The sequence below is a fragment of the Rhinichthys klamathensis genome, unplaced genomic scaffold (genome assembly GCF_029890125.1).
Source record: "Rhinichthys klamathensis goyatoka isolate OS25496 unplaced genomic scaffold, OSU_Roscu_1.1 h1tg000412l_1, whole genome shotgun sequence".
In the NCBI taxonomy this organism is placed as follows: Eukaryota; Metazoa; Chordata; class Actinopteri; order Cypriniformes; family Leuciscidae; genus Rhinichthys; species Rhinichthys klamathensis.
This window is the reverse complement of record NW_026606912.1, coordinates 1,959,512-1,985,000: the sequence shown is the minus strand read 5'-3', so window position 1 is coordinate 1,985,000 and position 25,489 is coordinate 1,959,512. Positions and strand designations below refer to the sequence as shown.

At 38.7% G+C, this 25,489-nt stretch overlaps 3 protein-coding genes across 5 annotated transcripts in view; 2 read left to right on the top strand and 1 right to left on the bottom strand.

Annotated features, from left to right (window-relative positions):
• Nucleotides 1-554, bottom strand: part of sh3pxd2ab (SH3 and PX domains 2Ab) — a 21,548-nt gene extending 20,994 nt beyond the window's left edge. The window contains exons 1-2 of one of the 3 annotated variants that reach the window (XM_056234977.1): nucleotides 356-553; nucleotides 1-64 (exon numbers count right to left, since the gene is read on the bottom strand). The exon at nucleotides 1-64 is cut by the window's left edge and continues 77 nt beyond it. In XM_056234977.1, coding sequence (XP_056090952.1) covers nucleotides 1-26 — 26 coding nt within the window. In that variant the 5' untranslated portion in view covers nucleotides 27-64; nucleotides 356-553. The other 2 variants (XM_056234976.1, XM_056234975.1) reach the window with 2 other exon arrangements.
• A 4,235-nt stretch (nucleotides 555-4,789) lies between these two features.
• On the top strand, nucleotides 4,790-17,391 carry samd8 (sterile alpha motif domain containing 8). Its single transcript, XM_056234980.1, has 6 exons — nucleotides 4,790-4,941; nucleotides 8,263-8,839; nucleotides 9,638-9,733; nucleotides 10,150-10,267; nucleotides 16,282-16,432; nucleotides 16,567-17,391. The coding sequence occupies exons 2-6, from the start codon at nucleotides 8,265-8,267 to the stop codon at nucleotides 16,869-16,871; spliced, it is 1,245 nt and encodes a 414-aa protein (XP_056090955.1). The 5' UTR covers nucleotides 4,790-4,941; nucleotides 8,263-8,264; the 3' UTR covers nucleotides 16,872-17,391.
• A 2,430-nt stretch (nucleotides 17,392-19,821) lies between these two features.
• Nucleotides 19,822-21,394, top strand: si:ch73-288o11.4 (beta-microseminoprotein). Its single transcript, XM_056234982.1, has 4 exons — nucleotides 19,822-19,869; nucleotides 20,100-20,220; nucleotides 21,037-21,139; nucleotides 21,259-21,394. Exons 1-4 carry the CDS (start codon nucleotides 19,867-19,869, stop codon nucleotides 21,371-21,373), a joined length of 342 nt encoding a protein of 113 aa, XP_056090957.1. The 5' UTR covers nucleotides 19,822-19,866; the 3' UTR covers nucleotides 21,374-21,394.
• Nucleotides 21,395-25,489: the final 4,095 nt, after the last annotated feature.

Below are 25,489 nucleotides of genomic sequence, written 5' to 3'. Positions count from 1 at the left end.
TCCGCCGTCACCACATACACACACATACACTCCTCTGCACCCAAGGCTTCTCCACACTCTTTCCCTGAGGATGATGGAAAAAAACAGGCCGTGAGCCAGCTGCCTCCCCGCCCGTGTCCACCTGAACTGCGCCGCGCCATTCACCAACACCAACACAGCCCAAGCCAATCAGCACGTGGTAACAGATCAAGGGTCATCCAAGAATCAACAAGAACACAGGCCCAAAGAGGCTCAGATATGTGGAGTTAATGTCTCAACATTCAAAAGGATCAGGTACAACAAATCCTACTATTCATCCAGTTTCATCCCGCCTTAAAGTTCCAAGGTAAAAGCTTTTGAGCAAGCACAGTTCAACCTGAAGCACATCCTACCGGCCCTGGCCCCAGGGGTCCAACCAACGACAAGACTCATATGGGCTCTGGCATCTCCTCTAAGAGGTTCAGATCCCTTCTGCAGCAGGACACAGGCCTGACTGAATAAAGAAATGGAGCAAAGGGGGAAAACTAAGAAAGACAGAGAGAAAAGGAAAAGGGGTAGTTGACGAAAGGAGTGAAAGATGAGATGAGGAAAATAAACCAAGAGCTAAAGGCTCAAGGGGCGGGCAATAGAGAAAGGGGAAACAGATGTCAATCAAATGATGCTCCACCCCTTTAAAACTGTTTAAACAGAAACATATGGCCTATGAAAATAGAGCAAACTCACACAGTCAGCACATACTCACATTCTCTCCAACTTTGTTCAGATTCTCTGAAACACATCCCACTGCCAGTGCTCTCTGACACAAAAAGAGCACTCACAATGCTTCTCTATTTTTAGAAAATAAAAAGTATATGCCTATTAATGGTTGTTATTAGCATTAACATGATTAGAATTTATTAGTGCTCTCTCATCTATCTACAAAAATCTTTTTTTTGGGGGGGGGGGGATTTCATTAGAATACACTTTTAAATAACCGTCAATGAAAAAACACAATAGTGTAGTTACATGATCTACCAGCAGGGGCTAACTAACTGCCAAATGCTAATCCGCCAAACCATGACCCACGGGTTTACCAGCTTTACAGTACATGGTCATGACAGGAGCAGGAGGTGAAAGATTGTATATATATATATATATATATATATATATATATATATATATATATATATATATATATATATATATATATATATATATATATACAGCATATATACATAAATATAGATATTTCAAATAAATGCTGTTCCTTTGAACTTTCTATTCATCAAAGAATGCTAAAAGAAATGCATTTCGATTTCAACAAAAACAGTAAGCTGTGTGTTAAAATAAAGTCGTCAATATTGACAATAATAAGAAATCTTGAGCAGCAAATCAGCATATTTCTAGATCAAGTGACACTGAAGACTGGAGTAGTGATGCTGAAAATGCAGCTTAGCCATAGGAATAAATTACATTTTAAATTTAAAACATAAATAAAATATAGAAAAAAGCTATGTTCAATTGTAATACAACTTCTTCACTGTTTTTAATGTATTTTTGAACAAATAAATAGCTCACAGTTTTGGTGAGCATTAGATACTCATTCAAAAACATTTAAAAATCATAGTGACCCCAAACTTTTGAATTGTGTAACTTTACACAAGGTTGGTAAGCAGTTCTATCACTCGTATAATATTGAGCTTTCCTCAAAGCTGCACAGACGAGGAGTTTAATAAACTTTTAGTCTTCACAGTGTACCGACAAAGGGACATTTTATTCCCCTTTTTACAGTCCCGCTTTCTCTCTGTTTTGCTCTTAATTTTTTCTCTTTCCTTCCCTCCTATGGCTCCCCCTCTCCTCACTCCTCATTCCCCCATCGGACTGAAACCACTTCCTCTCTGCCACGTCAACGGCCTCCATCTGAACTGCTTTTCCTGAAAAATCACAGAATCCCTATCTCTCTCTCTGACTATCTCTTTTGTCTTCATTACTCTCTCTCTCTCACTCTATTTCTGACCCCAATATCATATTTCACATGGACTACATGTCTATGTTGCTTATTTCTACAGGAATTCAGCTGACCCATGAACAAACAAGCACAATGCACTTTCTTACATTATAAATCATACTACAAATGTAATACTGCACACTAAATTGCACTTATTCAATTACATAAATATGTTGCATCTCTGCTGGGTTTGACATGAAAAATGGAATGTGTGAATAAGTTGCGACTTTGCACAAACGCAGGAAAAAGTTAGTCATTTGTGCACTCGGAGTAGTTTTAGGGTATGCACACTGTGCTTATGTGTGTTTCTGACCAACAGATGAATACTTTTGGGGACAACATTGTTGAAAATGTCTTGCTAGGGAACCCAGGGATCTCAAGATGTATTTTTAAAGCTTAGGTATACTTTTTAAAGCTGAAGTACTTGACACACCATCTTAAAATGCAGTACTCATAGCTCCAAACGCTGAAATACAAACGTGATGCTATGACCAATGACGTCAGTCTGACTCAACTATTAATATTTTAGACTGAATGCACAAGCATGACTGAACATTCCAAAATGAATTGATGTGTACTGCGAAAGTCAGTTATATGGAAGTACAACAAACAATATATCTAAACTAATCCAAAGTAACTTCTCAAATATTACAATGTCTTTTAATTATCTTCATTTTGAGGCTTTTCTCAGTTAATTTTGTGATTAATTTGATTATACTTTGAATTGATTGGCAGCCCTAAATTAACATATAAAACAATTGTGGATAACTTGAAACTTGATCAGTACCAAACAGAGACAATTTATATAACACACACTAAAAACAACAGAGCTCATATTTGTTCTCATTCTTTCCAATCACCCCGAGCAGGAATTTGCACTGGCCTACATATCACATCCACACACATTATTATGTCTACTCTGTGTTCATAATGTTAAATGTAACTGTGGAATAGTCAACAGATTATCTCTCTTTCTGATGCACACACACAATAATATTGGGATAGCAGGCATGTGCAATATACACAGGCCTTAATTTGAGGTAATAATTGCATCAAGAATGCTATTTCACTGTGTAATTGAGTGTATTATCTTGCAGAAGTAACCTGCATCCCTTTGACATCAGCAGTCCAGGGGATCTTAACAAGGATATTTCTGTCCAAATTGATTCCAGCTGTTGAAAATATGTGCTTCCCATAATTTAATGGTAAAGCAGCTTATCCTGAGAAAACACTTTTCATTAGACATGCAGGACAACATACTCCTAGGTCATCCTGAAAAGGTTGTCAGGCTTTCAGAATAATGGTAGGTGTGTGCATACCAATAACCAGTAAGGTTCAGGACAATTAAACTAAGCTAAAACAGATAGAAATCGTTATCAGATACAATCTAACAACTAATGCAAACACACAAGAAAGCTGATAATGTTGAATGTGGGTTATTCTGGAACTACCCTCAAACCAACATGCACAGAAGTGTTTCAGATCATTCACCTTTAATTTTACAAAATACCACTGAATATAGCCTTACTAACCCTAAGTCAACTGCCACATCTAAGTACAACAGCACAACCTAGTGTACAAAGAGTAGGACCAACTCTGTATATTCTCAACTCAGGTTCAAACTCATGTGTATAAATAGACAGAAGGTAAAACAATGTAGATTGCTTTACACTCTTAAAAATAAAAAAGATATTCTATATGGTTCCATGGAAAACATCAATGGAACCATTCATTGCACAAAAGGTTTTTTTAAGGCATCACTGCGAGAGAGAAAAAACACTTTTGAAACCTTTTATTTTTATGAGTGTAGAATATTTATTTTTCTGTTACTTCTAAATCTGTTTATTACATGCCATAGAAGGTCAAATATAGCCATTATCAGAACAATAAGACAACTGTACAGAAATTACAGAGTTACAGAGTAGTTTAGGAAATAATCATTATTGAGAGCATAGAGACGGTTAGCATATACATTTTCTAGATCTTGTAGCACTGAACAACAAAGACATTTTTATATTTCCAGAAAGTTGTGTATGCTTCATTGACAAAGGCTGTGCACATAAACTGAGCTGTCATTAACAAAAGTGGTTCAAATGTGTAATGTAATAATTCACCTTCCCAAATTGAGGTCACAATGTGAAGTCTCACCACTTAATCAAATCACACACTTGCTGTTCCAGAGGATTCCTGACCAATGAGTAACTGTTGTTGTGGTGACCACAGTTACAGCGCTTCATCCCAGACTAAAGCCACCAGAACTAAATACATGATGAGAATTATGCTGCTGAGTTGCATCTGGCTGTTGAGTACAGTTTGGAAATATGCAGTGTTCATGAATTCAACATTATAATGTACAGTAGGAAATATGGACCGCCTAACTGGTAAATACTTCTGTAACCTGGCATGAAAAATTAGAATAATGTTTAAACTTAAAATATTATATTGGTCTAATATTGAATAATAAATATGTATTTGTTTGTTTGTTTGTTTGTTTTTATTGTTGGTTGTTGTGAGATACAACTCTTAATCGTTGATTATTATTTTTTTAGTATGGGCACCTATTTATGACTAAGCACTCAATAGCCTACCCATTGCCTACAAACTTCCAGAAAACGCAACAAAAAACGTTCATAGCTTAAGCACTTAGCGCATTTCCAGTAGCCTACATTACATTCAGGTACAGCGTGTAAAACAAGATAATTACCTAATGATAAGAAAGTTCCATAGTAATGACTAATGAGAGTGTTGTCAGTATCGATACAGCACTGAACAAGTTCTAGCCTAGAACAATTCCATATTTGGAGTTCTGTAGCCACACCCAAGGGGCGTGTCATGTGTGACGACGATTCCTGTTTACATGCTTTTGGGCGTTGGCAGCATGGTGACTCAGAAACAGAAGGCTGATGTGGCTCGGTATTGCAAGGTGAGGATTTTTTAACAACTGGATAATTTAAATAACCACAAGGATAAACAGGGTAAGACAGACGCATAGCTTATATGACAAGCAATTCCCATCCATACATCACACTCTTCACTGTGACAGAGAACCAAAGTCAGATTTGTCAGTGCTTTTTTCCGTCATTTGTAGAGTCGTTTGAGCGTCAATGCTTTAACGTTACTCTATCTATGGGATTATTTGCTATTCCTTTCTGTTTCCACATGGATATCATTTACTCACCTTCATGTTGTTTGAAACTTCTTGTATGATTTTCTTTCTCCCGTGAAACGCAAAGGAGATGTTAAGAGGAACCGACAGCCGCAGTCATCATTCAGTTTCGTAGCTTTTTCCATACAATTGAATGGTGACTAAGACTGTCATTTGGTCTGACATCTCCTTTTGTGTTCATTCATTGTTTGGTGAAGTGTCCATTTTAGAACAATTTGATGTTATTTATTTTTAAAGGTTATCCTTGGTCGTGCCTCTGGGACAGCACAGGTTTAGTTTAAAAGTCGGATCTGTGATTACTGTCAAAGTCAAGATAGACTCACGCGCCCCCGGTACATCGGACACCGGAGTCACAGTTCGGAAACTGGAATCTGGCCAGTGGCCACGCTCCAAACGCGACTTTAATCAAGTTTAGTTGGCTTTTCAATTTTGACGATATTAAATGTCTATATCTACTAGGCTAAGTAACTTAAATGACGCCACTCATGAGGTTCGTGGTCAGGCGCAATCCTTTTTGTCTTTTGGCGCCTCTAGCGTCCGTAGTTAGTGCAACAACTTTCAAGATTTTTTTGGGTGGGAACTGGGAATGATAAAAAATAGTTTATGTTTGCATTTTAAACTGTATTAAATGAGTCTCCATGAATGCTACCCACTTGTTGTCTGCCTTTCCTTCACTATCGAACCCAAATGACTCATAAAAGTTTTTTTTTTTGTAATTTGTTTGTACTTTTTAAGTTTTGTTGGCCTAATTTATTGTTCTGCAAAACTAATCTGCAAAGGCATATGTCATGAATATTAAATAGTTTATCCAGAAATCATTTAACATATTTTTTTAAGTTTGTTGTTAGGTGCTCGAATTTAACTTTTGACATAATTTATTAACTTCATTCTACTGCTGTCAGTTCCAGAATTGTGTAGGTTCTAATCCCCTTAGATTCTAGAATAATATTTTATTTGACTAAACCAAAATTGCTGATGTGAGATAAAACTCATCCAAATGCCCCTGGATTTGGTAACAACAAGTTGTTTGTTCATGCAGTGTTGTGCAAGAGGATGAAGCTTCCCTGAATCAATAATTGCTCTTGGTACCGAGTGGCGGTATTCTTGTGTGTGTGTGTGTGTGTGTGTGTGTGTGTGTGTGTGTGTGTGTGTGTGTGTGTGTGTGTGTGTGTGTGTGTGTGTGTGTGTGTGTGTGTGTGTGTGTGTTCTCACACACCCAATGATTGTAATCATTTTTAAATGGACTGGGGCTGTTTTAGTTGAGTATTATTTATTTAAGTCGCTCCACTGAATGTCGTGATGTTTTTTTAGTCATTCTAGTTCCAGGACTTTCATGTGACAGTCTGTCATTAAGGTTCAACAGATCAGTAATGTATATAGTAGACAGTACATGTACAAACAGCACATACCTGTCAAACGCATTACATGCTTAAGGGATAGGTCACCCAAAAATAACAATTCTTTCATCATCATCTATAGCATGGGTAGAAATGTTGGCTTATTTTTAGCTCATCCTGTTGAGCCAGTAGGTCTAACATAGAGCACTAATAAGGATCTATGTGTGTAATGTAATTCAGCATGTTTAAGAAACATCGGTATTATCAGATCCTGTCTATCTGTGTACAAATTGCAAGTCCTTTGGCCTGATGACAGGTGTAAACATTTGAACTCAAATTAAGACATCATCTCCGTATAAGCTCAAGATCTTAAGTTCCCTGTAGTTGTCTAAATGAGTATTTATTGAGATCATACAAGTGAAGTGACTAGTTCACAATGTTATTTAAGTCAGCGAGCACCGGTCATAAGGTTTGATAATTTAGACTTAATTCAGCCTAGCACACTGATCAAATTTCAGACATTCATTGAACTGATTACATAGGTTACACACAGTCCCTGATAAGAAAGTGTCCCTTGTTTGTTTGTTAGAAACTCTGCACTTTAGCACTCAAGCTCCAGAATCAGCAGAATTTTGCACTAAAGATTGCATGAATGTACTCGAATACAATTAGTACTGATTGTACACAGACCTTTGGATTCAGAGAGAGAAGGAAAGATGTTGAGCTGAGAGTGACTCAATGAGACCAGGGGTGTAAAAAGTGACTGTCTGCTTAGTCCACCCAAAAAATCTGTCATCATTTACTCTCCCTCATGTTGTTTAAAACCTGTATGACTGACTTTCTTCTGATGAGGGTGAGTAAATAATGACAGAAGTTTCATTTTTCAGTGATCTATCCCTTTAAGGAACCTCTGTGTAGTTAGGTACGTTCTTGGCGTTTACATCACAAACACATAGACAGATTGCAACAGAATGGAAAAGAAAGCAGGGAATATAAGACAGACACTTCAAAATAAAAAGTGGAACTAGCTTAAAGGCAGGGTAGGCTATTTGTTCCAAAAAAATAAAATTGTTATGCTGGTTCAAAGTCTCTTCACATCCTGATAGCAATCACTAAGTTTAGTGGTCTAAATTTATTTATATGTATAAACATCGTCTGTGGAAGGCGTAGGATCATAAAATGTTCGTCTATTGCATTCAGTCCGATACGATGTCCTACCGGCCTGCACCCTGTTCGCATAGACATCACACGTTATCAGCACGTTTCATGCTATGCAGAGTTAGACAGATACAGTCACCGAGCACCGCAACCGAAACAGCAGCCACCTTTTACTGTTCCTTCTGAACCAAAACATCGAGCTTATGCTGCGTTAACGCCATAACTACTGTAATTCGGAAGAGAAGAAAACCCGTTACATTATATTTAGAGCAGTTCTTGACTCGAATTTATGCATTTCAATGGCAACACTATCAACGGCGAAATGAACCTGCAGCAGTCAGGTGATACAGGTCAGTGCTCTTTAAGTAGTTTATGTTCATTATTATTGTAATGTTTTGTGCTTTGAGACATGAGGTAGTTTAACGCCGTTTCTCGCGATGCTTTTGAATGCTTTTTCTCGTCCCTGCTGTTCGCGTTCATGTGTTTTGAAGGAGGCGTGGCATTGGAAGCGCTCTGAAGGAAGGGAGGGATCTTATGCTTTTAAAGTTAGCTTGCTATTGTTAGCCTCTCCGAAAATTGCCCACCCGAACTTTAACTTTCATGCAAAACTAAGAACATCATGTCTGTCTCTGCAGGTATGCCGGGCTCCAGGTACGTCGGTGTGGAGAGTTGGAGCAGTAAGCAGGTAGCTGGCTGGCTTAGAGAACAGGGATTTCGTGAATATGTGGATCTCTTGTGCTCTAAGCACCGTTTGGATGGTGCCAGCCTACTGTGTCTTTCTGAGACTGACCTGCGGTCTCCTCCGCTGGAGCTTAAGGTGCTGGGTGATATCAAGAGATTGATGCTGGCTATGCGGAGACTACAGAGACAACACACAGTCCTCGTGCATTCAGGGTCAGAGGTCAGTTCGTTGTCTCCCATACACACTGGCAAAACAGACCGTGCCGTCTCTAATAGCTTCACAGAGCGAGAGTCAGGAGACCACCAACACTATAATGGGGCGGTCACTACAGTTGGTGGTGAACACACTTACTCAAACGGGAAGCGTAAGCAGTATTGTGGTCGGTTTGACCCGGAGTACTGGAAGACCACCCTCAGCGCACTCTATGCCATGCTGGTGTGCGGAGTGACATCATTTGTCATGGTGCTAGTGCATGAGAGGGTTCCTGACATGAGGACGTACCCGCCACTTCCAGACATATTTCTAGACAGGTGAGTTATATCTGGATGTGTGAGGTGGATGTATTTTTGGGATAAGTGTGTTATATTGTAGAAAAAGCATTCAAAAGCATCGCAAGAGACGGCGTTAAACTACCTCATGTCTCAAAGCACATAACATTACAATAATGTATTGTATAATTTATTTATTTATTTATTTTATGTAATTTTTATTCTCTTTTAGGGTGACTTTTAATATCTGTCCGGGGACTGCAGATGAAAAATAGCCTTCTGGCTAATTCTGGCATATTGGCAACAATGTTAATTAATATGCACTGTCCCTGTAATAATAAAGAAATAAATAAATAAAATAAATAAATAAAATATTGCTCCAGTGTTAAGACATATATTTTAATTGCATTTATTTAAACTTCATCTGCAAAAATGTATTTCTATTAGTCAGTTCATGGCAGTGAATCAAACATTCTTTAATCAAAAATAAACATATGTAATGTTATTTACATTATGTAAATACAGTATATCTAATATAACTGTTACTATGCAATGATATAACTGTATAGTACTTGGATAGTATTGTACTGTATAAAATAATTGAAGAAAAAATGTTTAAATATTCATTTCGTAGGGAAAAAATGGAAAACGATTTTGTATTTTATTTTACGTCTTTTTTATTTTGAATGTGCTTAGCAACAGTGGTCAAAATGATGATTCCTCTGATCAAGACAAACAATTCTGAATTTTCATTTTTATCTGTGTTTATGCTCAGTATCTTGTTTTTCGAATGGTTTGAGTGTTAACATCAAGAATTATGACTCTTTATTTATGTGTCAGTGTTCCCAGAATTCCCTGGGCCTTCGCCATGGCTGAAGCATGTGCAGTGGTGCTGGGCTCCATATTAGTGCTGGTCTTGTTAATGCACAAACATAGGTAAACACACAGAAAATACAAACCAGCACTTAGAGACACTTTATAAAGTTTACTGTGGTCTCACAACTGTTGCATATTGTGTAATTATAATCTTCTCAGAGACAACACTCTTCTTTTCAGACATTTGCTGGTACTTATGAAAATACTTCATTACTATGACAATCTCATGTAAATGTTATTTTCATGTTTGATAGAGGTAGTCATTAAACAGAGAGGCTTTTTCTAGATGTAATTTGACTATGTAGACTATGGTGTTTGGTTGATGCGTTTACAGTAACATTTAAGAGTTGGTTTTGTTTTTTCATTGTGGTAAAACAGTGAATTTAATATTATTGTTATTTTGCTTGTTGTGAACCCCTGATCTTTTTCAATTCCCATCTTACTGTAACTTCTGTCATTGTGTGTTTGTGTGATAGGTCCATTCTGTTTCGCAGACTGTGTAATTTGACGGGCACTGTATTCTTGCTCCGCTGTGTCACCATGTTTGTAACTTCACTGTCTGTACCTGGTCATCACCTACAGTGTTCAGGCAAGGTGAGAAACATGCATATATAGGATTTATTTTTGAAGGTGCATTTGGGATGGGCAATGAAGTAAGACACTTTACTGTAGGTAGTCCCCGCAACATTTCTTTAAAACAAGACAAATGCCACACAATGTTAATCTTGTTTCTCTTATTGGACAGAATTAGAGTTGAAATATATCATATTATATGTAATATAATATGTAACATAATAAATGCACAAATTAAGGAGATTCATTCTAGATAGTAGAGAGGAAACGCCACGTCGAGACCGACGAATAGGAATCTCGCTAGAGAGGCCAATCTACTAGGAGTGAAACTAACCAAGCCAGTGCACATTGGCGTGCAATCATTTGCATCAGCTATTCAGCCACGCAGCATGGGTATATAATGAGCAGCAGGTGCGATTGCACTTCAGTTTTTTGCTGAGGAGCCGAGCTGATAAGCTGGCTGCCCCAGCGGGCTGCAGCAGATGTGGCGACGGGACGTGGCGTCCGAGACCGACGAATAGGAATCCCTACCAAAGGGCCACAGCTGCTGACCCCATCCAGCGCCCTGTGCAAGCCTCTTGCCCCTTCTTGCCTGGAAGGACGATAGGAGAGGGCTTACACAGAGTATATCTGTCACTGTTGTCCCGTGATAACCCATACAGGATTCTTGGATAACACTGGGGAAGCGTGCCCTTTCTGTTAGGAAGGAGAACGCTTCGGAACCCACATTCTTCCCTAAAGGAGTTATTTGGAGATATACATATGGACTAACCCGAAGGTTGTACTGCATATGAATACTGGGTGGTGACTTAGCCCAAGAGAAAGACACAGGCTTCCGTTTAGGAGCAGCCGTGGAAGAAATACACATTTGGGATCCCCGCAGGGTCACACATATGGGACCCAGCCTAGACCCGGTTCTCAAGGATTCAACGGATAAAGGCCTGGCGCCGGATGCTCCGCCACGTCCAGGCAGAGGGTGTTGGAAACTCAACAGGTTTTTCACTCTGGAGCAATAAGGGTGCACAGTAGGGTGCAGCAAGTCAACAGAGCCGGGCCTCTCAGAGCTTCTACCCGCTTAGGGTGAGAACACGGGAGGAGACCAGCTCTACACGTAGGCTATAATATCTAGCGAACGTGTTAGGTGTTGCCCAGCCCTCAGTTCTACAGATGTCTGTTAGTGGAGTGAGCATGCAACCTGAGCTGGGAGGGCACACCTTGTGCTTGGTAAGCCAAGACGATGGCATCCACTATCCAGTGGGCCATCCTCTGCTTGGAGACAGCCTTTCCCTTCTGCTGGCCTCTGTAACAGACAAAGAGCTGGTCTGAGGACCTGCGACTTTGATTTCTGTCCACGTAGACGCAGAGCGCAGACAGGACAGAGCAAAGCCAGGGCTGGGTCTGTCTCCTCCAGGGGCAGCGCTTGCAGGATTACCACCTGGTCCCTGAAGAGAATGGTAGGAACCTAGGGCACATAGCCAGGCTGGGGTCTCAGTACAACATGGTTGTCACCCGGCCCAAACTCTAGGCACGATTCATCGACCGGAAATGCCTGCAGGTCCCCTACCCTCTTGATAGAGGCCAGTGCAACCAGCAGCAAAGTCTTCATGGAGAGAAGCTTTAAGTCTGCTGATTGCAAAGGCTCAAAGTGAGCATCCTGGAGTGCTCGGAGCACCAAGAAAAGGTCCCAAGAGGGTATGGAGGAGGGTTTAACCGTCTCGCCCCCCAAAGGAACCTGACGACCAGGTCGTGCTTTCCTACTGTTTTGCCATCTATGTGGTCGTGATATGCTGAAATAGCGGCAGCATGTACTTTGAGGGTGGAGGGAGACAGCCTTCGCTTCAACCCTTGCTGCAAGAAGGAAAGCACGGACCCAATCGAACATCTTCGGGCTGAACCGCCTGGGGGTGGAGTCGCCATTCTCCCGAGAGCACAGCTTGTAACAGCTCATCGGCCACACGGTTGAGCACATCAGGGACATACATGGCTCGAAGCGACCTCAGATGCTTCTGACTCCAGAGAAGGAGATGGCGGGCGAGTTGCGACATGCGACGGGAGCGTAGACCACCTTGCCGGTTGATGTACGCAACGGTCACAGTGTTGTCTACGGACCAGCACGTCCCTGCCCTGTAGCGGCCTTTTTAAGCGGCTCAGAGTGAGACGTACTGCTGGCAACTCGAGGCAATAGGCTCTATGCACGAACATTGCTGACGTATTTCCGGTAGAATCTCAGCCAGTGTCTTTACCTCCGCACAGCGCGTTCTATAGCGAAGTGTACTAGCGGCCAAACTTTAATAAAATTCATTTTCTCAGAAACGAGACAACAATTTTAGAAACTGATTCGCTAGTCGGATTTCGCATGATATGAGAGATTTCTCACCCTCAAAGTTGTCGATGTAGCTCGAAATATATAATTTAATGCCCTTCTCTTTCTTACTCTTATGTGTGACAGCTAACTGCCTCACAATATTGTTAACATCATTCACGTTAACCGCTGGAAGTTCTTGTAAACAGCGAGTGTAGTTTGCCATTATCTCCACCTGATGCAAAAACGGCTTGCGACGCAGCACCGGATGTAACTGGGCGGGCTGAGACAAAACACGGAAGCGATCGTGCATAAAGCCTATTGGTGTGCCAATGCAGTTGGGGGCCCGTCCACACCCCTGACACTGCATGCCCGTTATACGTGGCACCCCAGCCAGTGGCAGAGGCATCTGTGAACACCGCGGCACGCCGGTGTGATTGTCACCCGGTGAGTGCCGTGCGCGCCACGCCCATCTCAGGACTCGGCCGTGAAGCCAGTGCTGAAGCGGTCTCATATGGAGCAGCCCGAGCGGTGTTACCACTGCTGGCGCTGCCATATGCCCCAGGAGCCTCTGAAAGAATTTGAGTGGGACCGCTGTCCTGCCTTTGAACGTATTCAGGCAGTTCAGCACCGACCGAGTGCATTCATCTGTGAGGCACGCCGAATCCAACTCCATACTGAGAAAAGAGCTCCTCTGCACGGGCGAGAGTTTGCTCTTTTCCCAGTTGACCTGAAGACCCAACTGGCTGAGGTGCCTGAGCACGAGGTCCATGTGTTCGCATAGCTGATCTCGAGAGTGTGCTAGTATGAGCCAGTCGTCGAGATAGTTGAGGATGCGAACGCCCTGTTCTCTCATGGGAACAAGGGCCCCCTCCGTGACTTCTTGAAGACACAGGGAGACAGGGACAGCCCGAAGGGTCGACTGATATGCTCGACCCTCGAACACAAAGCGCAGAAACGGCCTGTGTCGAGTAAGAATCGAGACATGAAAGTACGTGCCCTTCAGGTCGATCGCTGCAAACCAATCTCGGGGACGGATGCATTCTAAAATGCGTCTATGCGTGACCATTTAGAACGGTAGCTTGTGGAGACTCTGATTCAAAACTCGCAGGTCCAAGATTGGTCGGAACCCACCACCTTTCTTGGGTACAATGAAGTAGGGACTGTAGTGCCCTAACCTCATATCGGCTGGAGGGACCGGCTCTATCGCGTCCTTCGCCAGTGGGACTGCAATCTCCGCTCGCAAGACATGGGGATCGGCTGCTCTCACTGTAGTGGAGTGGAATCCCCCCCATCTTGGGGGGACGCCAGGCGAACTGAATCGCAAAGCCAAGCCTGATGGTCCAAATGAGCCAGCAAGACGGACTGGGGAGCGCTAACCAGACTTGCAGAGACCGTACAAGCGGAACCATAGGGACCGTAGGCGTACCCGCATTGGGGCAGTGAGGTGGAGCACAGGGACGCGGCTCGGGAGGCTCTCTCTGGGAGGCGGCCCGTAGCGGGGTCTGAGTGTGGTGTGCAACACTTAACTGGTTCCACGGGGCAGGAGGCACAGGAGGAGGTTTGGTTGCCTTCTCGAATTTCGCTGCTGCCCGCTGGCGATAGAAGAGGTGGATGAGAGTGGTGAGGATTCAGGGGAGCTAAGGAACCTGACTTTGTCAGTCTCCCTCATGTCAGCCAGACAAAGCCAGAGATGGCGTTCCTGGACCACCACAGTGGACATCGCTCACGAAGTGACCTTCGTCGCACGAAGTGCGAGATCCGTTGCGGCGCAAAGTTCTTGGAGAACTTGTGGATCATGACCAACCTTCAGTGCCTTGGCCTGATGGACCTGCAACAACGCCATGGTGTGTATGGCAGAGGCGGCTTCCCCACAGGCCTTGTAAGCCTTGCCGGTTAAGTCAGACGAGTGATTACAGGCCCGAGTAGGGAGACACGGCTCTCCGCGCCAAGTGGAGTTAGGGCACAGTTGCATAGCAACGGCCCGCTCCACTGGTGGGATGCGCATGTAACCCTTAGCCGCCCCGCCATCAAGGGTGGTGAGGGAGGAGGAGCCACCGGGACGGTGCCGTCCACGCCCCAGTGAGCTCCTCATGCACCTCTGGGAAGAAAGGCATGGCTGGGTTGCTGAGAACCAGCACGCGCCACCCCGAGATACCAATCGTCCAGCATCGGTGTGAATTTTTGTTTAATTTTTTGTCATTTTGTTGTGTATTTAGTATTTAGTTTTAGTTTATTTCTTTCCAGTTAATAATTATAATGCTTCAACTTAAACTTAAATATATACATATATGCTATATATGTATATACACTCACCGGCCACTTTATTAGGTACACCTGTCCAACTGCTCGTTAACACTTAATTTCTAAGCAGCCAATCACATGGCGGCAAATCAGTGCATTTAGGCATGTAGACATGGTCAAGACAATCTCCTGCAGTTCAAACCGAGCATCAGTATGGGGAAGAAAGTTGATTTGAGTGACTTTGAACGTAGCATGATTGTTGGTGCCAGAAGGGCTGGTCTGAGTATTTCAGAAACTGCTAATCTACTGGGATTTTCACGCACAACCATCTCTAGGGTTTACAGAGAATGGTCCGAAAAAGAAAAAACATCCAGTGAGCGGCAGTTCTGTGGGCGGAAATGCCTTGTTGATGCCAGAGGTCAGAGGAGAATGGCCAGACTGGTTCGAGCTGATAGAAGGGCAACAGTGACTGAAATAACCACTCGTTACAACCGAGGTATGCAGCAAAGCATTTGTGAAGCCACAACACGCACAACCTTGAGGCGGATGGGCTACAACAGCAGAAGACTCCACCGGGTACCACTCATCTCCACTACAAATAGGAAAAAGAGGCTACAATTTGCAAGAGCTCACCAAAATTGAACAGTTGAAGACTGGAAAAATGTTGCCTGGTCTGATGAGTCTCGATTTCTGTTGAGACATTCAGATGTTAGAGTCAGAATTTGGCGTAAACAGAATGAGAACATGGAACCATCATGCCTTGTTACCACTGTGCAGGCTGGTGGTGGTGGTGTAATGGTGTGGGGGATGTTTTTCTGGCACACTTTAGGCCCCTTAGTGCCAATTGGGCATCGTTTAAATGCCACGGCCTACCTGAGCATTGTTTCTGACCATGTCCATCCCTTTATGGCCACCATGTACCCATCCTCTGATGGCTACTTCCACCATGTCACAAAGCTCTAATCATTTCAAATTGGTTTCTTGAACATGACAATGAGTTCACTGTACTAAAATGGCCTCCACAGTCACCAGATCTCAACCCAATAGAGCATCTTTGGGATGTGGTGGAACGGGAGATTCGCATCATGGATGTGCAGCCGACAAATCTGCGGCAACTGTGTGATGCCATCATGTCAATATGGACCAAACTCCCTGAGGAATGCTTCCAGCACCTTGTTGAATCTATGCCACGAAGAATTGAGGCAGTTCTGAAGGCAAAAGGGGGTCCAACCCGTGACTAGCATGGGGTACCTAATAAAGTGGCCGGTGAGTGTATATATATATATATATATATATATACAATATTAATTTTATATTTGTGATATTTATTATTTTAATTTGTTTTTATATAAGTAAAAACAAAAAATACTCTCTCTTTCTCCCTCTATCTTTTTATTTCACTATTTATTTCTCTCTTACACACTTCAGCTGACCATCATTCATCTGTGCAGTGTGTGTGGCCATTAACCTGCATATGTGTGTTTTGCAGATGTATGGTGATGCATGGACAAAAGTGCAGCGTGCACTGGACATCTGGAGTGGGCTCGGCATGTCTTTAACCGGGGTTCATACATGTGGCGATTACATGTTCAGCGGACACACTGTTGTTCTCACCATGCTCAACTTTTTTGTCACCGAATGTGAGTGTACACAAACAGTGTAGAGTTTTACTCATTTTAAATAGATAGCACTTACATCTATCGTGCATATCAACTTTATCAGCTGTGATTCAGTGGTGTGGGTAACATTTTTGTGATTTTTATTTATTTTTTAGACACGCCACGTAACTGGAACTTCATCCACACCATGTCTTGGGTCCTAAACTTGTTTGGAATCTTCTTCATCTTAGCGGCTCATGAACATTACTCCATCGACGTCTTCATTGCGTTCTACATCACCACCAGACTGTTCCTGTACTACCACACGCTAGCAAACACGCAGGCCTACCAGCACAGCCGCCGAGCACGTATCTGGTTCCCTCTCTTCTCTTTCTTTGAGTGCAACGTGACCGGACCGGTTCCAAACGAGTATAGCTGGCCTTTCTCCAAACCCTCCTTCATGAGGATACTTCTAGGATAGGCCATCTGTGTTTATGTCTAGCTCAGACTTTGGCTCCACAGTCTTCAAATTTGGAGTTTTGGGGGAATTATTTATTATTTGTTTTGTTTTGTTTTGTTTAATTTCTTTAACTGCTATTTGTAATGCTTTATTCTCTCTAAATCAGAACACCGTTTTGAATTTTGACTTTAACTTCTTATAATTTCTTCCTGTATACCAAACTAAAAAGCACATCTCGAAATGCTTTTTTTTTATACCTCATTATGCAGAATCATATTTTCCATTATCTGGTGAAGCAGGTTTGAGTTCTTACAATTGCAGATTTATCTTTCTCTAACCGTTGGACACATAGTATTTCAACTCCTGAACACTAACAGTATGTTTAACCGAGGAAAAGTGCTAAAATACATTCAGTCTTTATTAAATGATGCCTCGTGCTGCCTATGCTACGTCATAATGGGGCAAATTTAAGTCTTACAGCCACAGAGATATAATTCTTATGTTTTTTGACACTGTTATTAATATGTGACCATTGTATAGATAGTTTTGTATAGGTAATTTTATGTGATTCTAAGAATAGATTGCTATTATGAAATGTTTTGCCAATATCAGCATCAAAGACACATTCAGCACTTTTATATGGACTTAAAGTACATTGTAAAAAAAAAAGGGAGGGCATTTTCATTGACCAGTATGATTTGTATTTGTGCATACAGTGTTTTTGAATGTAACAAAAAATGATAGTACTGTTTTGTTTTTGTTGTTTTATTTAAATGTAACTTGACTTCTGTCTTATCATTTGGGGTACCCAGAGGATACTTACTGGAATAATAAAAGTTTACAGACTCACTAAACACTTTTATATATGCGTTTTTTATACACCAAACTAGCAGCATGACAAATGTCCAGTGTGTTGTATATTAGCTTATTATGACAGTTTCTATTTATACAGTTAGGTGTGATATATAAAGTAGCTTAGGATATACAGCACTGTTTGACTAGAGATTAAATGATTTAACTGTCCAACGTGTGATCTAGTTTACAATTTTTTTAATCAGACAGACTAGTATACTACAAATCTAGTATACTACAAATTAAAGTGAACTATAAGAGAATGCAATTTAATTTCAACATTTTCCATTTTGGTGCCAGGAATCATGCATGAAATATTCCAATATTCATATACCTTTTAAATAGGATTTATATGAAAGTTTTTAAAGTATATGAAAAAAATATTTTTATATACTTGCTTATATTTTAATACTTAATATGTAAATTACTTAAAGATAATAACAATGTTGCCTTGTTTAACTCAGTTTAGTCTGATCTGAAATTTGTACAATCAAAATTTAACTTCTTTTTAAAAAGAACTAAATATTTTTCAGTGTATTCACTGATAAAATTATTTTTTGGTGAAGTAAATACTACAGAAAAAAGCAATGTAATTTACATGAAAAAGTTAGTTCAGGCAAGAATTAAAAAACTAAGTATATTCTATATTAGTACTCAATTCAAGCGTGTAGAAATGAAAGCGTAAATATTAACGTTATAAAATTAAGTAAAATTACTCAACTTTTCTGATACATGGTTTTCCCATCATGCACTGGGCCTTGAGTAATTAAGGAGGTTGATTTTTCACTGTTTTCCCAGCTGTATTTACACTGTTTTATCATTTCTTTTGATGTTAGGATTAGTAAATTGTCATTTTGTGACATTTGGAGTTCATTTTCTACTCAAAATGACACATTCAAACACAAAAACGATTCATCAAATGTTACTGTCATTGTGTATTGTCTACCAAGTATTGAGGTCTCTGCGTTCACACAAGACATAAAACATTTGATTAGTATTCTATTCATTACTTAGATTTTATAAAGTATGTATATTCTTTTTGCGGTTTAATCCAATGTTAAACTGATTGAGTGAAATGTTTTACAAAGGAAACTTCAACCCACGCACACTAAAAAACAATGAGTAAAATTTACTTAATTTTTTTATGGCAAGTTTTTTGCACTGATATTTTTTGAGTAAATTTCACACATGGAATTAAGTAAACTATACTTAACTAAGTTAAGTTAAAGTAACATAAGAAATTAAGTCATTTTTATTTAGCTAATTAAAGGTTAAGTAATATCTATTTAATTGAATTTTTCTTTGTACAACATTTCACTCAAACAATATAACATTGGATTAGACTACACTTTTAAAGTATATGATTTACTCAGAAATGTTTAAGTAATCAATACATATAGTGTGTGTCACCATATCTTCATTTCTAAAGTTAATTGTGTGAACGCAGACCTCACTTGGTAGACATGCACAATGACGGTAACATTTGATGGATCGTTTTTGAGTTTGAATGTGTCATTTTAAGTAGAAAAATGAACTCCAAATGTCACAAAATGGCAGGTTAATGATCCTAACAACAAAAGCAATGATAAAATAGTGTTATATTTTATAGTCAATATATATTCAACTAAATTGCTCAACCTTTTACTAGCCAAGTTAAAATTACTTATTTTCTTTGTTACTTTCACTTAATTTAGTTAAGTAGGCCTACACTTTACTTAATTCCATATGTGAAATTTACTTAAAAAATATGCGTGTGAAATTTACTTTAAAAATATTTGTGCAAAAACTTGCTAAAGAAAAATGAAGTCAATTTTACTTATTGTTTTTTCAGTGTTGGCTGAACCCTGTATATTGATTCAGTAGAGGGAACAAAAGGCTCTTTATTTTTTATGCAGTTGTGATTAATGCCAACACATAAAAAAATGAAGTGACATGATCAAACATAGGCTCAAAGTATTAATTAATTGCTCTAGAGAAATTACCTTACCTTCCCATCATGAGGGAAAACCGGTTCCTTTTTATTAATGTAGGACAAACTTGTCATTTTTGATTTATCACAGCAATGGTAGGCCTACGATATAAAAAGGTGTGAGGTTTTCTAATCGGCCACTATCTGATCCCTCATCAGCACCTGCTTTGGCTGGATATTGCAAACATTTACAACATGGTACAGTATGATACAGCCTTTGAGAAGTCTTTACAACAACCAAATACAACTTTTAGTATCTCTGTCTTATTTTACAATCGGGGAGTGTCTGAAATTAATAATTACTCAAAAATTAACATTGGTATTTCATTGGTGGGACATTCAATTTAATATTCTCTTTTCATCTCTCTTTTTTTATTGGCATCATGTCTTGACATGTTTAACTGTCCAGTAACTTCTCATCTTCTCAGGTGTGTTTGTTGAGAGTGTGCGTTCTCCTCTTCGTGGTGGTCTACTGCAGTGCCGAGTGCTACATTCAGAAACCTCAAGTTGATTTGTTATCCCCCGAAGACATAATAAACCATCTGCAAGGTGACTAAAAGTGTTCAAAGCGGGGCGCGGGGAGATGTTTTAGGTTAGGGGTGCTGTTTTTTTATGGGGGTGGTCACCACTTTTGAATAAGAAACGATATAAAGTCTATAAAACTCGTCAAAACTCCGCGAATCACAACAAGCGAGAACACACTTGACTGCACATCACATTTGTGACATTATTTATAGGCCTACTGCTTTCAATCGTAATCCAACGGATAAATTAAGCCTTTAGTAAGTTTTTGTTGTTTGTTTGTTTGTTTTTTTACGGCTGAGGACGAATTCTACGCACACACATGACATCACACTCTGCGCATATGTGTTAAAAAAACATAATTTAACATAGCCTATAGCTAAATAGTCCTAACACTTTTTAAATAGCCCACTTAAAGTGTTTATTACAAATAAATTGCTAAATGCTTCAAATGAAAAAAATGTAAAGAACAATAAATTGCGTTACATTTAGCTACAATCCTGTGAAAGCACTTCCCGTGCCCTTCAAAGCCTTTTCTTTCTAACATATGTTTCTGCTATAAGTTATATTAAATATATAATTACTTTGTATGTTTAACATTTAAACAATATTTGATTCATATTTTATTGTATAAAAATATAAATGTATTTTATAGCCTAATTAATTTATAGCCTACAGGAGCATATAGTGCCATTTTATAAACTAGCCACAGCTGTTATAGAGGATAATGTTTGTAATCTCTCCATCTAATGTGTCCTGTTTTAAATAATGCTTATCAATTATCATAAATAACAACATTTGCATACAGCTTTTCTATGGTACTGTGCGTGGTTGTTTATTTAGGTTGTGTCGACTCAGAGGGAGCAGCTCATGACTTCAACTCTGAGTGGCAGAATGACTGTTACAACTGTCTCTGTACACAGTTTGGCATTCGATGCTGTAACAAGTAAGTTTTACAGTAGTTGGCCATGATATTTATTTAGTCCTTTCATAAACCTTCTGTTCTCAGTAATAATACAAAGCTTATACATGGTATTGTGTGTGTGTGTGTGTGTGTGTGTGTAGGATCCCAAAAGCAATAGAACACCCTGATGAATGCGAGATGGTTGTTGACAAAACAACCTGCTCTTTCACCCTAGTACTTGTTTCAGACCACAGCAAACTATGCGAACTTGCCTAACACAACTGGAAGCAATCGCACATCTATACAGTCTCATATTGGGTGAAACGCCTTACAAATGAAATAAAGGCTTAACTGTATAATCTGATATACAATAAAATGATTTATCTGGCTTTCTCTGGATGTGAATCCCTTGTAAATGTGCAGTATTGTTCACAGATAGTCTTTTCATGCAAATTTGCAAATATTTTCTTCTCTGCTGGTTGCAATGAATGTTAAGCACATTACTGCATTTTTTCTGATTCTCTGTTAATTTAAAAGTGAATGCAAATTTTTTTTGCTTTGTTTTCATGTTTTGTAACAGCAAGGAGTTTGCATGTGAATTTTTATTGTATGGCTACTGTCTTTAAAAAAGAACTAAATAATAATAATTGGTTAATGAAGGTGTCTTTGTTACACTGTAATTATATATTTAAGTACTGAGTAATATTAATGTAGGCTATAGGGTTTGGTTTGGTTTAGTTGCATGCATAATAGTTATTAATATAGTAACATGTAACAAGAATGACACTGTAAAATAAAGTGTTACCTAATCATTTATAGCCTTACTTAATTGTTAACTTTTATTTGACTTAGTTAATGTAAATGAAAACATCAAGTTCCAGGAATTTCTTTTAAGTCTTTATTACACAACTAAACAAGTAATGGGAATTTTATTGTCATGAAATTAGTTGGGGTATAATTTTGTCATAATGGCATGCTGGAGTAGATTTTCAATTTGAAGAGCAATTTACAAACATATGTTGATGTTTAAACTCATCCGACCACTACCACTAAATCTAACTATTACTCAATGAAAAACAATGTACAACATGTAACAGATAAAAAAAAAAAAATTAGCATCATTGATATATTATTATATTTTTTGTTAATATTTAAAACGTTTATAATATTTTCTGTTTTGATTTTAATTTTAGTTTAAGTTTTTGTATGTTGTGTGTTTTGTCATTTTTATTAGTTTTTTTATTATTTTTTTTATTTTTTTAAATATATCTGTATGGTTTTTATTAAGTTTAGTAATATTATTTTTATGGTCTCCTTTAGACATTATGTTGACTAGGAACGTTGCACCTACATGTCAACAAACTCTCATTAGAGTTTTGAATGATTATACAATCAAATTATGTATTTGGATTTAAGTTTGTCCGTCTCAAATTTATTTGTAAAAAAAATACATAAAATGCTTTCATGAACAAATCATGATTCAGTACCTTGGCTTTCACAAAAAAAAAAAAAAAATTAAACTTACAAATAAAATGAAAAGGCCACTGAAACCATTCTGCAAAAATCACGTTATCTGGATGGCCTTATATGTTAGATAAAACTGTATTCATAGATTTTATTAATATATAAGTCATCTATATATATATAAAAGTTCTTATTCTTTCTTCAGCATTTTAATGGTTTTAATTACCGTGTGACTGAAATGTGTGTTAGATTAGTTATGTTACATTCTCAGAATCCCTAATCTGATTAAAGAGAACCACAAATAAATGTGAACAGTTCTTCTAGTTTATTTGAAGATACATATCAGTTATAATTCTATAATTGTTCTGCAAACAAGTAACACATGACTAGACAAAAACACCCACACCAGCATTGATGCAAAAAAATAAAACATTGGATGTCAATAGACCTTTGGTGGGAAGAGGGGAGATTCATTTTTTCCCCATTTTACGACCAAAAAGAAAGCAAAGCAAGTGATTGGATGTTCAAACCACATCTGTGATTTTGAATGTTTTTTTAAAGCCATTAAAGAGAGTTTAAAGAATGCTTGTTAGCATTTCATTGAACATTTTGATTGGTCTTCTTACTCATCATGGTATTGTAGTTTGTTTATAGCTTATCTTGAAGATGAGTTCTCTTTCACAATATGCCCCGATGTGAGGTCTCTTCAAGAAGACTGGCCAATGATTTTCTTACTGCAATATGTTACAATGTAATTTTCAGTCAAATTTAAGCCCACCATTGTGGTTCCGAGACAGCACACTGCTTTGATGTGGACCCAGAAGAAGAGAACAGACTATACTCGACAAGACTAAAATAAAATTGAATAGAATAGAATTAGTTGTTTATCTTTATGCCATCCAAGTAAGTGAGTTTTACAATAGTGGTTCTTTTTTATCAAAACTGTTATGTATGATAGGATTTAAAGATATAATTTAAAGATGCTGTAAGCCTACATTTCTATTTTGATACCATTTTTTTCCCCACAGAGCACAGCATTTATTATTCAACAAAAGTGAATATCTGTATGTCAAAATACCATATGCCCATGGAACTCTCTTAAACTCTCTTGTCTTCTAAAGCAAGTTAATAGTTATGTAAGCGACCAACTAATAACTCATTGTTCACCTTAAATCCTGCCCTGGACAAATCCATTTGAAGAGAATAAGTCATGTCACCAGATTTGAACATGCAGAAGTCAAGTCAAGTCACCTTTATTTATATAGCGCTTTTTACAATACAGATTGTTTCAAAGCAGTTTTACAATGATAACCGGACAATGGGCAAAGTTTGTTTCGGCACAGCAGCTCTAGAAGAAAATAGTGTCATGGTCCAACTTAAGTTAAGTGATGGTTCATTTATGTTGTAAAAAAGTCATTAATTTAGTTAATATATATCTATACAACCGCTCTGGAGAAAAATCTATACAACCGCTCTGGAGAAAACAGTGATGTCATCGTCCTATAATGGTGTCAATGCAGGCAAATCAACGCATTTTGAAAATATTCACTACCCGCAAAAACGTGCACTATTTTCAATCTTTTTTTATTCGTAATGTCTTTTATTTTCACAGATATGTTATCAAAGCCCTTCAAATTAGAATAAACATGGTGATTGTTAATGCTGAATTTGTATTTTCATGCAATAACAGCCACGATCTGCTTGAATCAGGCAGCGTTGTAACATTTACATGATGTTTACCATAATTCGGTAACACTTTACAATTAGATAAAAAAGTTATAGACAAACTTTAAGTTCTCTTGAAAAAGCCTAACTAGAAAGTTTTAAGTAGTTTTAAAAGCTTGAAGTTTGAAGGTTTTCAATTGGAAAGTTTAGTAAGACAGACATTGTTTAGGCTTTTAAGGAAATTTAATTTTGCCAAAAGAAGAACTTTTATTCTAAGTAACCTAAATGTTATTTTTAAATCAGTCTACTTCAGTGTGATATTTAACCATATTATCATGTTTAACATTGATAATTTTAATAATTGTAATGCGATGATCAAATATAAATCAGAGAATATCATATGTTTGGGCGGTTGACGGGTGGATTATTTATTTTTAACAATGGATTCGGGGGACTCAAAGTGCACCAGATTAATGAATTTATCTTTAGAATTAAAAAAAAAATCTTCCGGGGGGGCATGCCCCCGGACCCCCCTAGAAGTACCGAGATCCACCTACAAAAATAATGTGGGTAACACAGTAGGCTATATGGTGATCTACGAAAAATAAACATTTTATTATCTAATTTAAATACATGCTCGGGATTTTACCACCTCCGCCTCGTTTTCAACCAAAAACCCTGCATGTGCAATATAGTTCTGTTTTATTGCTTTAAAAATAAATTGCATATTAAACCAATCAAGCAAAAACCTGTCAACAAAAGTCTGAAGAAAAAACCTTGACATTCTGTCCCCCTCACTTTTGAAATGATGGCTACGCCCCATAGCCACATGTGTGCATGCTGCATGAGTGAGGTCTTCTGTGCCCAGACCACCTCAACTCTACACCGTTCAAAGGAGAAGATACTGGGCTGAACATACTGTACAGAACATGAAAAAGATTTTAGTTCAGTCAGAGGTTGTGACCTGTACAAAGCAAAATAATTATACACTGTAAAAAATGATTGTTGGTTAAACTTAAAGCTGCCGTCCGTAGTTTTTCCTCTTTGTCACCATCTCTGTTCGAAATCTGCAATTGCAGTTATTCGTGGAATTGTCCACTTTACATGGGTTGTGCCTCGGATGAATGTTTTGAGGAGAATGTGCGGCTGTCATTTAGAATCACAGATTCTACTTTTTGGAAGTATGACCAACATAAGAATTTTCACCGGAAAATGTCATCTGAACAAGTAAGTTAAATCCACTTTTGATCTTACCAACTAAGG

Coding starts and splice junctions, on each gene's coding strand:
- samd8 (XM_056234980.1), top strand. CDS start 8,265: ATGCCGGGCTCCAGGTACGTCGGTGTGGAGAGTTGGAGCAGTAAGCAG. Junction 9,734..10,149: donor TTGTTAATGCACAAACATAG/GTAAACACACAG, acceptor TTTGTGTGATAG/GTCCATTCTGTTTCGCAGAC. Junction 16,433..16,566: donor CAACTTTTTTGTCACCGAAT/GTGAGTGTACAC, acceptor TTTATTTTTTAG/ACACGCCACGTAACTGGAAC.
- si:ch73-288o11.4 (XM_056234982.1), top strand. Junction 20,221..21,036: donor CATAATAAACCATCTGCAAG/GTGACTAAAAGT, acceptor TTGTTTATTTAG/GTTGTGTCGACTCAGAGGGA. Junction 21,140..21,258: donor GGCATTCGATGCTGTAACAA/GTAAGTTTTACA, acceptor GTGTGTGTGTAG/GATCCCAAAAGCAATAGAAC.